Source organism: Trichosurus vulpecula, chromosome 7, assembly GCF_011100635.1.
Source record: "Trichosurus vulpecula isolate mTriVul1 chromosome 7, mTriVul1.pri, whole genome shotgun sequence".
NCBI lineage: Eukaryota > Metazoa > Chordata > Mammalia > Diprotodontia > Phalangeridae > Trichosurus > Trichosurus vulpecula.
Genome location: NC_050579.1, coordinates 121,660,452 through 121,671,490, shown reverse-complemented (window position 1 = coordinate 121,671,490; position 11,039 = coordinate 121,660,452). Strand labels below are relative to the sequence as shown.

Sequence of the window (11,039 nt, the reverse complement as noted above, 5' to 3'; positions counted from 1 at the left end):
TAGAACAGGCCTTATTGGCCTGGGAGAATACTTAGGAATGGAGGAATTCGAGGTCCTCATTAAGAAAAAAAAAAGCTTTACAAAAAGTATGGCATAGGGAGAGTTGGAAAGAACTGATTGAGGACTTTTGGAGTGACTGGCTGTAGTCAATCATGAGTGATCAAATCTAGTATAACCAAGATGAAATGGAGGCTGAGGTCAGGGTAGTTGAGGAGATGAAGGAATTAGGAGGGTAAGAGGACAAGCCTTGGGGTGTAGAGGCATAATATGAGTCAGATACTGAACTCCTTGAGAAAAGAGGGAAGATGAGCTGGGGGGGGGGTGAAAGAAAGGTGCAGTAGATAACTGACTAGGATCCAGATTACGTGATAAGTTTTGATAAAGTATACCTCAAGGAGGCCATATTGGTAGGTGAAGGTACCAAAGGAGCAGTCTGGAAGTGGCAGGGGTGGGGAAGTTTACAGATGAGGAAAGTGATACCTGGGGAGGTTAGGTTCAATTTCACATAGGTAAGAAGTGGCAGACCAAGAACCTTTGACTCCAAATTCAGCATGCATTCTGCTATAGCCCTAGGTGCAAATATCACAGGTGCCTTTCTTATGCCTTTGGAATACAGCATTTGAACTAGGTTCACAAATGTTCGTTTCATTATCAGTCTTAATTATTAATACTTGTGCTTTTCTTGTCTCTGAAAACTTCGAGGTTTTTAAAATTTTTACCCAATTATCCTTAATGTTCACAAAAAAAATACTCATGTTTAAAAAGTAAGCAAAGAAACAGCAATGGTCCCTGATTATGTTATAGTTTATTAAGACAAATCAACAAACAACTATGCCTAATGTGTTTATTATTGGGTACATTCAATGATTTTTTCTAAACTACAAAAGAAGCCAGTTTTCCAGTCACGTGATTAATTTCCTCATCTTTCCCTAGCTGTCCATCAGCTGAACACACACATTGGCCATAAGAGACAATGAAATGTCTAATGTGTGTGTACTTGTTTGCCTGCTATTACAGATTCCAAGGATTTCTTCATGGAACCCCAAGTTTCTACAGAACATTGAGAAATGCTGATCTAAATCGATTTCCCTTGTGTTACAGATACAGAAACTGAAAGCCAGGTAGGGTTAAATATCATGCCTCGAGGCCAACAACTAACTAGTGCTAGAATTCAGGACCCTGCACTCCCATACCTGGGCTCAACCCTCCATACACCATGCTTTCTCAGCTGTTGGTCTAGACAGCCCAAATGCCGTCGTTGGGCCTTAGAGGCCATAATAGGCATAATGCTTTTGGGTAAGGCACGTTGGTTTTGTTTTTGTTTTGCAATGTGTGTGTGTATGTGTGTGTGTGTGTGTGCGTGTGTGTGTGTGTGTGTGTGTGTGTGTGTGTGTGTGTGTGTGTGGAGGGGACAGATGTGTGTATTTTCCCCCCAAATGGTTCCAACAGTATTGATTTTAGATATAGTCATCCGGGGGGAATACCTCAGGGTTCCCATTAGTATTCTAGAACTGAACTGGCAAAAGCATTTACTGGTAATCATCTTACAGGATGAAGCCTTATTAAAATCAAAAACACAGTTGCCCATGCGAAAACTTTTGGTCACTTAAACACAGCTCCTTTTTTGTGTCAGCCAAAAGTTAAACTGATATATTGCCTTGACATTTAACCAAAGGCCAGAGTGTCACATCATAGTTACCAGTTTCACAATCTGTACCCTAAAAAGTTTTTGCTCCTTCTTTTCTTTTTTCACTGAAAGGCTGAATTTAAGTCAAAACTTCAATCCCCAAAGGGAGCAGCCTTTCATCTAGCAAGTCAGCTGACCTACTTGTTTCATTTTTAACGAAACCAATTCTTGCTCTCAATTCTTTCTCCCCCCACCTTTTTTTTGCTCCCCTACTATAACTCACCTCCAGCAACATCTCACTTAAGGAGATTTGATCAGTCAAAGGGAGAGCTGACACACAGGTTTCCTCTTCCACACGGGATGACATAGGCTTTAACAATATTAGCCCATGATTAAACTGTATCCATACTTCGACAGTGAATAATAACTACTACATCTCCCCTGTAGCACAAACTCCCTAGGACCTCTGAATTGTTTTGTTGTAGTGGAATTTTGTTGTAGTGAAGGTATCAAGGCCCAAGTAGAGAATCTCAGCCTCAATATACTCGGAAAAAGCTTCATGAAAAACCAGTGAGCTTAACAAAAATAGTCCCTTAAATCAATATAGCATTTCAAATTTTTCAAAGTACTCTTTATAGCCATAACCTCATTAGATTTACATGAGGTAAATAAAGTAGTAACTATTATTAATTACTATTCATTTAATAGGGGTAAATTTTTAAAAATAACAATTTCTTTTGAACTTGGTTTTCAAACTCCATGAAAAGATATTTTAAAAGCAACTTGATTGAATTTCAAGCCCAGAATTAAGCTTTTATCTTCACTTGGGTAAGTCCCATTTCTCAACTTACAGACAGCTAGGCCTGTTTGCAAATGGGCCAGTAACAGAATATATACATTTTACATTTAAAAAATCTTTATTTCAGCAGAGACGCTAAAGGACCGGAGGTCTTGGAACACAATATATCAAAGAGCAAAAGACCTGGGGCTCCGGCCAAAAATATCACACCCTTCAAATTTAAGTAATATCTTGAATGAAAAAAAAATGGACATTTGACAAACCCTCAGGCTTTCAAGACTTTGTTAAAAAAAAATCCTCAACTTAATAGAAGATTCGACATACAAGAACCAAGAGAAAAGTAAGGTACATAACAAAGACTGACTATAAAGGGATTCATAAGGACAGATTGTTTACCTTTTATAAAACATAAAATGTAAAATGTATGTCTAAGATCCTAATTAATAATTGTTGAGTTCATAAGAAAGAGGTGGATAAACCTATGATATGAATTTTAAAACTAAAACTATTTAGAAACAGCTAAAAAGAGTAACTATTTCATACAAAAGAGGTGCAAGAGGAAGAAAGGATACAGAGGATTTAGATGGGGGTGGGGAGGGCTGGTAGTTTTGATAACCTACTTTCATCCGGAATGGGTTTAAGAGGGAACAATACATACATAGTTAGAAGAGTATAAAAGTCTTCTAAATTTAGAAGAAATAAATGGTAGGGGTATAGTCAGGGGGGAGAAGACAAGGGAGGGATTTTTAGAGGAGATAATGAGGGAATAGGTAAAGTGTGTTTAGATTAATGGGAATGGGAGGATGGGGAGGGATTCTTGGAGGGGGGAAGGCAAGTAATAGGAGGCAAGGTGGTTGGTGGAGGGGGGCGGGGTAGGCAAGTAATAGGAGGGTGATGTAGCAGGTAGAAGTAAAGTAGAGGAGGCAAGAGGTATACAAAACAAGAGATTTGTACAAACATAAAAACAAGAATCAGAAGTAGAGTATGTTTGGGAAATATATGTCTATATATGCATGTATATATGTATAAGCGTATGTATATATCTATATGTGTATGTATATATCGAGAAATATATTTAAACTATAATGTAGCCTTAGGGGGCAGGGTAGGGGGAGGGGAAAAAGAACAAAGTTAAAAAGTACACAGCAGAGAACAAAAGAAACACAAGGAAGCAAAGATGGACAATTTTCAACACAAGGTGTATTATTTACCATACAGGCTTTCTTGAAATGAAAATTTATTGTTATACATTTTGAATCCTCTCTTATGCTCAGCTATGCATATGACATGCTTTTTTTCTTACTTTGTATTTAAGTTTCAATATTTAAGTTTATGATATGTTTTTGTTTCTTTTCTCTATTCTGTATTTGTGTTATGGTAAAATTAAAAAAAATTAAAAATTTAAAAAAATTTTAAAAATCTTTATTATGAACTCAACAGACATTGAGAAACTTGAACAGTTCTATACATGAAGAAGAAAAGAAAAAGGGGATTGTATGTGGAGCCAGGAATCTTTATCACATACAGCTGGTTTTTTTTTTCTTATTTATGTCTATGGATGTTACTGGGTCATCCTAGACACTGCCTCCCCTTTTTGAGTCTGTCTTTCTTATATTAACACCTCCTTCTACATAATGATAGTGCTCACATGTTGCCTTCTCCCAATCCAGAGACTCTATGTCATATGTGTAGAAATAAAATGTCTTCCCTAAGGTCATACAGCAGTGTATGTACCTTTTTTTAGTAGTAGCAGGGCTAGAACTAGACTCCAAGCTCCCAAAACATATTCTTTGCTCCACACCACTGGTTCTCAACCTTTTTTGATCTTAAGACCCCTTTACACTCTTAAATATGATTGAGGACCCCAAAGAGCTTCTGTTTATTTGTGGTATATCCAATGATGTCTTGGTAAATGTTTAACAACCAGCTCTCCAAAAAAAGTATGTACTGCACACTTTAAGTTTAATTTGCATTAGTAACATTTTCTCTATCACTTTCTTAAGTCTAGACATTTAACAAAACAATAAATCAAGCACTAATTTGTCATGTTTGCCAACTTCTGCACTGCACAAGCTCACATGGAAAATGTAACTATTAGCTCTCATGAGCTAGTTCAAGTTGGCTCCAGAATGTCTTTGGATATCCAATAATATTTGCCATATTAGAAATTAAAGCTGAAAAATTTCAAATTTTTATTTAATTCATTTTAAAATAACAACACATATCACATGTTAACATAAATAATGTCTTTCACAGAAAATACTTTTTTCCAAAATGAAAAAAATTTTATGAGAAGAATGGCATTGTTTTATGTAGTTTTGCAAATCTCTTTAATGTTTGGTTTAGTAGAACATAGCTGGATTGTCATATCTGGTTCTGCATTTAACTTATTATGATTTGGTTTTGGGATGGAAGTGTATGAACAAAATCTGGCTTCACACAAATGTGTGGGAAAGGAAGGGACATTTTGATAGACAAAATATTACTATTATTATGAAAATAGCTTTGACTTACAGAACCCTCCAAAAAAGCCTTGGGGACCCCCAAGAGTCTCTAGACCACACTTTGAAAACTGCTGCTTATGTTTGACCCTAAAGGCAATAAGGAGCGAGTGTTTACTAGGTCAGGAAGTGACGTGGTCTGAGATACTTTAGGAAAACCATTTTAGCAGCTGTGTGGTGGATGGATTGGAGCATGCTAAGTATGTAGGTAACTAGAAAGTAAGATGGAGTACAAGCATTCAGTCAGCTAAGCATCCTCAAAGATACTTTCAAGGCATTTGCTGGAAATGCTTTCATAATGGGGCTAGAATATGGGAACTGGGAATGTGGAGATCTGCTGGCAAGTACTTGATTTCCTAGGTCATGATATCATGATGTCATAATAGCAGACATTTCTTTACATCATCATCTGTTATTCTTGAGTCATTTCAGTTGTGTCTGACTCCATTTGGAGTTCTGTTGGCAAAGATACAGGAGTGGTTTGCCATTTCTTTCTCCAGCTCATTTGACAGATGAGGAAACTGAGGCCAACAGGGTTAAGAGACTTTCCCAGGGACATACAGCTAATGATTTTCTGAGATCAGATTTGAACTCAGTAAGATGAGTCTTCCTGAGTCCAAGCCCCAGTGCTCTATCCACTGCACCACCTAGCTGCCATATGTCAGCATCTACTAAAACATATTGATATCTGAAAAGGTCATACCCTACTGGAAAAGCAATATATACAGTCCCTGTCAACTCCTACCCTCTGTAACCCCTCCAGGCTGATTGCTGTCCCCATCACTACATTGAAAATACTCCTTTTAAGGCCATCATTCAAATCTTTATTTTTTCCAGCCTCATTTGACATATCCAATATTTTTTATGGCATTTTATGTCATTGATCATCTCTTCTTAATAATAACTGGAATTTATATTGCACTTTAAGGTTTGCAAAGGAGTTTCCTCATACCTACTCTGGGAGGTAGGTATTAAAACCATTATTGTCCCCATTTAACAGATTGGGAAACTGAGGTTCAGATTCATTAAGTGACCCACTCAACGTCCCACAGCTATGAAGTATTGGAGCCAAGATATGAGAGTGGAGAGAAGAACACAGACAATGAGAGGTGTTATAGAGGTAGAATGGACAAGATTTGGTGAGTGATTGGATGTGTGAGATGAAGGGAAAATCAAAAATGACTCCAAAATTGTAAACATGGATCACTATAGGAATGGTGATGCCCTCAATAGAATCAGAGAAGTTAAGAAGATGGAAGAATTTTGGGGGAAATGCTTTTATTATGCCTCATCAGTTCTGCCCTGGATAGGTTGTGTTTGAAATGCCTCTGGGAAACCCACTTGGAAATGTCCGATAGCTGGTGACTGAAAGCGGGCTATATCTATAGGTCAGAAAATTAGCTATATAAAGGTGAGTAATTTAGCCCGGGGGAACAAATGAGATCACTAAGAGAAAGAGTGCAGAGAAAAGAAGGTCCAGGACAGAGCATGAATGGTGACCTTAGCAAAGGAGTTTGTGAATGAGTGAGCAGTCCTCCGAGTAGCAGGAGTGACACTTAGAGCAATGTCACCCAGCGAAGAGACAGAGTGTCCAAGAGGAGAGGGTGGGCAATACTGTCTAATACTACAGAGAAGTACAGGATGAGAATTGAGAAAAGACCAAAGCGTCATGCAATTATGAGGTCACTGGTAACTTTCAGGCAGTTTCAGTTCAGTGGCTGAAGTCAGATTGGAAAGGGGTTAGGAAGGGAGCGAGACTGTGCTTCTGGGTTGAGAAGGTCGCCTGCGGGAAGCTAGGATCGCTCTCTGCAGGTGCTCGGTCTATGGAGCCGGTAGGTGCCAGCAGCGGTAGCGGTAGCCGTAGCAGTAGCCTCGGCGGCGGCAGCAGCAGCAGTAGCGGCGGCGCGAAGGTAGCCCGCGTTGGGGTCTTTGCGCTGGCAGGATGCTACCTGGTTTGGCTGCCAACCTTGCTCACAGACGCGGCTGGTCCTCCCTGTCCTGGATCCCCCTAAGGTGCAGGGAGGCACCCAGCAGCCCTTGCGGTCCAGCCCAAGGATGGCACAGCTTAGTGATACTTGGAAGTTTCTCAAGCATTTCACCATGCAGTCATCTACGCATTTACTCACTGAGTCAAGTAAGAACTTACTCTACAGATACTCAGAAAGAAGGAAGGCAAACGCAAAATGTTCAGTTACCATCAACTTCAGTAAAACATAAATCCTCTCCTGTTGAAACAGCACCAGATTCCAGCCTTGAACTCCAAACCCCACTTACTAAGCATGAACCTCGCCAAGTAAGAGTTAAAGCAGTTCTTAAGAAATACAGCCAGAAGAATTTCATCACTGGAATCGGAGCGATAAATGAATTCTGTCTTAAATCTAGTGATCTAGACCAGCTGCGGAAAATCAGACAAAGAAATCCCCATGAAGATACTGAATCCTTTAATGTCTACTTGAGATCAGATGTAGAGGTGAAGGCTTTGGAGGTTTGGGGAAGCCTTGAGGCTCTTGCTAGAGAGAGAAAGCTGCGTGAGGAAGCGAAGAGAGAATATAGAGAGAGGCTGTTGAGGGATCAAAAGCTATTACAAGAATATGAAGACTTCCTGGAACATACAAAGCCTACGAAAATATCCATGTTTCTTAGAGGACCAGGAAAAGTAGTGATGGTTGCTATTTGTATGAATGGCTTAAACTTTTTCTTTAAATTACTTGCTTGGATTTATACGGGTTCTGCAAGTATGTTCTCAGAAGCTATACATTCATTATCTGATACTTGCAACCAGGCTTTATTAGCAGTAGGCATCTCTCATTCCAAACGGACACCAAGCTCTACTCATCCGTATGGTTTCTCAAATATGCGCTATATTTCTTCATTAATTAGTGGTGTTGGTATTTTTATGATGGGTGCAGGACTTTCTTGGTACCACGGAATCATGGGATTAATTCACCCTCAGCCTGTAGAATCTCTTTTCTGGGCTTACTCTATTTTAGCAGGATCATTGGTTTCTGAAGGAGTAACTCTCCTCCTTGCGGTAATGGAAATACGACAGAGTGCTCAAGCTAAAAGAATGTCACTTTACAAGTATGTCATGCGAAGTCGTGATCCCACTACAAATGTGGTATTAATGGAGGATGCTGCAGCAGTCTTAGGAGTGGGCCTAGCAGCTATTTGTTTGAGTCTGACTTCTTTAACAGGCAATCCACTCTATGACAGCCTGGGTTCTTTAAGTGTGGGAACCTTATTAGGAGCTGTATCAATGTTTCTCATCTACACAAACTCAGTAGCACTCTTAGAGCGTTCAATCCAGCCTGAGCAACTGCAACACCTAATTAAACTATTGGAAAATGAGCCAACAGTAAGGGCAATTCATGATGTCAAAGCCACAGATCTGGGATTGGATAAAATTAGATTTAAGGCTGAAGTAGATTTTGATGGGAAAATTGTTACCCGACTTTATTTGGAAAAACAGCACTTTGACCAGATGCTGCAAGAAATCCAGAAAGTAAAGACTCCTGAGGAACTAGAAATCTTTATGGTTAAGCATGGTGAAAATATTATTAATGATCTAGGAGCTGAAGTAGGTCGACTTGAGAAGAAGCTGAAGAAACTAAATCCTGAAATACGACATGTAGATTTGAGAATACTATAGATTTGATGGAATATCCTTGGTGAACACTCTTAGAAACAGTTTTGTCCAGTACTAAGGAAAACCACAGTGATGTCAGCACCTTACTGCCTTTTCCAGCTTTCCCTATGCTGAAGGAGTCAGCAAAATGCTGAAGCCATTTTGGGGGAAGAATCTTAGGGGAAATGTCTTATGTGAACGGGCAATCTAATTGTCCATAGAACTAAAACTGCTTATTGTTTCTATATGAGAAATACTACAAGTTGAGTTCATTTGAAAAATCCTGTTTTTGTGTTTCAGTAGATGCATTTTTCATTTCTTATTCTTGGTTTCTTTCCTATGTCTGCCTTTGATTTCGTATAGTATTTTGCAATCACATTTCTTTTCTTTATACTAGTAAACATAGATGGAATCTATAGGATTATTATTTATATTATCATCATCATTATTATTATTTATAATAGTAAATAGTGAATGCTTTCCTCCATTACAATCTCCCAGTCCTCAATACGCTGGCATATTCTAGGTGAGTGGTGTATAGTTCCTGCTCTTGGTGAAATGGTTCTGTGTGTCTACCCTTGCCTATAGAGCTTGGAATCTCATTTCTATTTGCTTAGTGATTCTTGGCCTGGCTGCTAACAACAAACATTTTTCTTTTGATAAATATGGTAAACTGTATATGCTGGGTCCAGGGGTGATATAGTTGATAGATAGATAGATAGATATATCTTGATGGAATCTTCAAGAAATAGCAGAGCCTCTATTTTTCTATATATTATCAAAAAATCAGAAAACTATAAAGAAGCTCCCTGCAGCAGTTCATGGATTCACTCATGCATGTGAGGCCCTCAAATTATTATTTATTCTTTCCATTGGCCTGTCTTTATCCACTTCCTGTGAATTGACCATAGCAGAGGAGGCTGGGGCTGAAGGCACTCATACAATTGGGAATATCAGTTGCCCTAGGCATTAAGAACCAAAAAATCAACTTGCATCATTGAGGAACCCTGCCAATGGGCAAGTCGGCCACAGGGTGGACTTGGAGTTGGAAGACCTAGGTCTGAATCTGGCCTTGCATACATAGGAGGTGTGTGACCCTGGACAAGTCGTTTAATCATTTTAAGCCTCAGTTTCCTCACCAATAAAATGAAGGAATTGCATTTCAAGATTTTGCATAACTTTGCAAAACTCTAAATCTAACATCCTATAATCCTCATAGATAAAGGCACTCACCATTTTTAGTAGCGTTCAGGCTCCATTTGAAGACATCATGTTTCCGTGTCACAGCTTAGGGAAGATGTAAAGAAACTGGTTGGAGTAAAGCAAGAAAAATCATTGAGGGCTTAAAGCCAATGAAAGAACCAGGCCCAGAAAGCCACAATTTTCAAAAGAATGTAATTATTCTCTAGGTCCATCGAAAGGAAAAACTGTCCCAAGCACTGATTTCCCTTCTATAATTTCTAACTGTACCCAAATGTCTTAAACCAAGAGTGGGGAACCCATGGCCTTGAGGCCACACATGACCCTCTAGGTCCTCAGGTGTAGCCCTTTGACTCAATCACTTAAGGACCTAGGGGGCCACATGTGGCTTCTAGGCCACAGGTTCCCCACCCCTATTAAACTCTGGTTCAAAACCCCAATCAGGCTACTACGTGAGTTTTAATCTCACCTCAAATACTTCCTAGCCATGTGATCCTGGACAAGCTATTTAACCTCTATCTACTTCAGTTTCTTCATCTGTAAAATGGAAATAAAACGATAGCACTTGCCTCCCAGGATCATCATAAGGCTAGAATGAGATGATACACGCAAAGCACTTTGGAACCTTAAAATGTTATACAATGCTAGTTGTTGTTCCTCTAATGATAATTGTTATTATTTTTTGGAGGTAAGAAGGGAAGGCAACTGGGGTTAAGTGACTCACCCAAAGTCACACAGCTAGTAAGTGTGTCAGGTGTCTGAGGGTGAATTTGAACTCAGCTCCTCTTGACTCCAGGGCCAGTGGTCTACTCACTGTGCCACCCAGCTGCCCCTCTAGTAATTATTATGACTGGATAGGAGGTGATGTGGTCAGACATGAACTTCAGAAAAATCACTTTGACAGCTGAGTAGAAAATAGATTGAAGTGGTGAGAAGCTTAAGGCAGGGGGGGTCAATTAAAAGGCTACTGCTTCCTAGGACTCTTGTGTGACCTTAAACTATATATACCTGTCTTGCCATTTTAATTCTGATGTTTCTGAATTACTGACCTAAATTTCTAGACCCTGTTCCCGTCCCCATCCCCCCGCCCCCATTTTCCTACCCTAGAATCTAGATGATGACTGATGATAGCTAGCTCTTTGGCCTCATTCAACTGTCTTCCTGCTTCTAGTCTCTTGTGACTAATCATATTGGTGTTAAAAATCCTCCTGCTCAAATCAAACCATCATATTATAGCCCATTCCACAGAAAGGTTTTGACTAGTTCTTGGCTGATCCAGCCAGGCGA

General features: G+C 39.4%; 1 protein-coding gene across 1 annotated transcript; it reads left to right on the top strand.

Annotated features, from left to right (window-relative positions):
* Positions 1 to 6,830: 6,830 nt before the first annotated feature.
* On the top strand, positions 6,831 to 8,576 carry LOC118858435 (zinc transporter 9-like). Its single transcript, XM_036768957.1, has one exon. It carries the CDS (start codon positions 6,870 to 6,872, stop codon positions 8,574 to 8,576), a length of 1,707 nt encoding a protein of 568 aa, XP_036624852.1. The 5' UTR covers positions 6,831 to 6,869.
* Positions 8,577 to 11,039: the final 2,463 nt, after the last annotated feature.

Bases quoted from the DNA above. Each gene is read 5' to 3' on its own strand.
- LOC118858435 (XM_036768957.1), top strand. From the start codon at position 6,870: ATGCTACCTGGTTTGGCTGCCAACCTTGCTCACAGACGCGGCTGGTCC.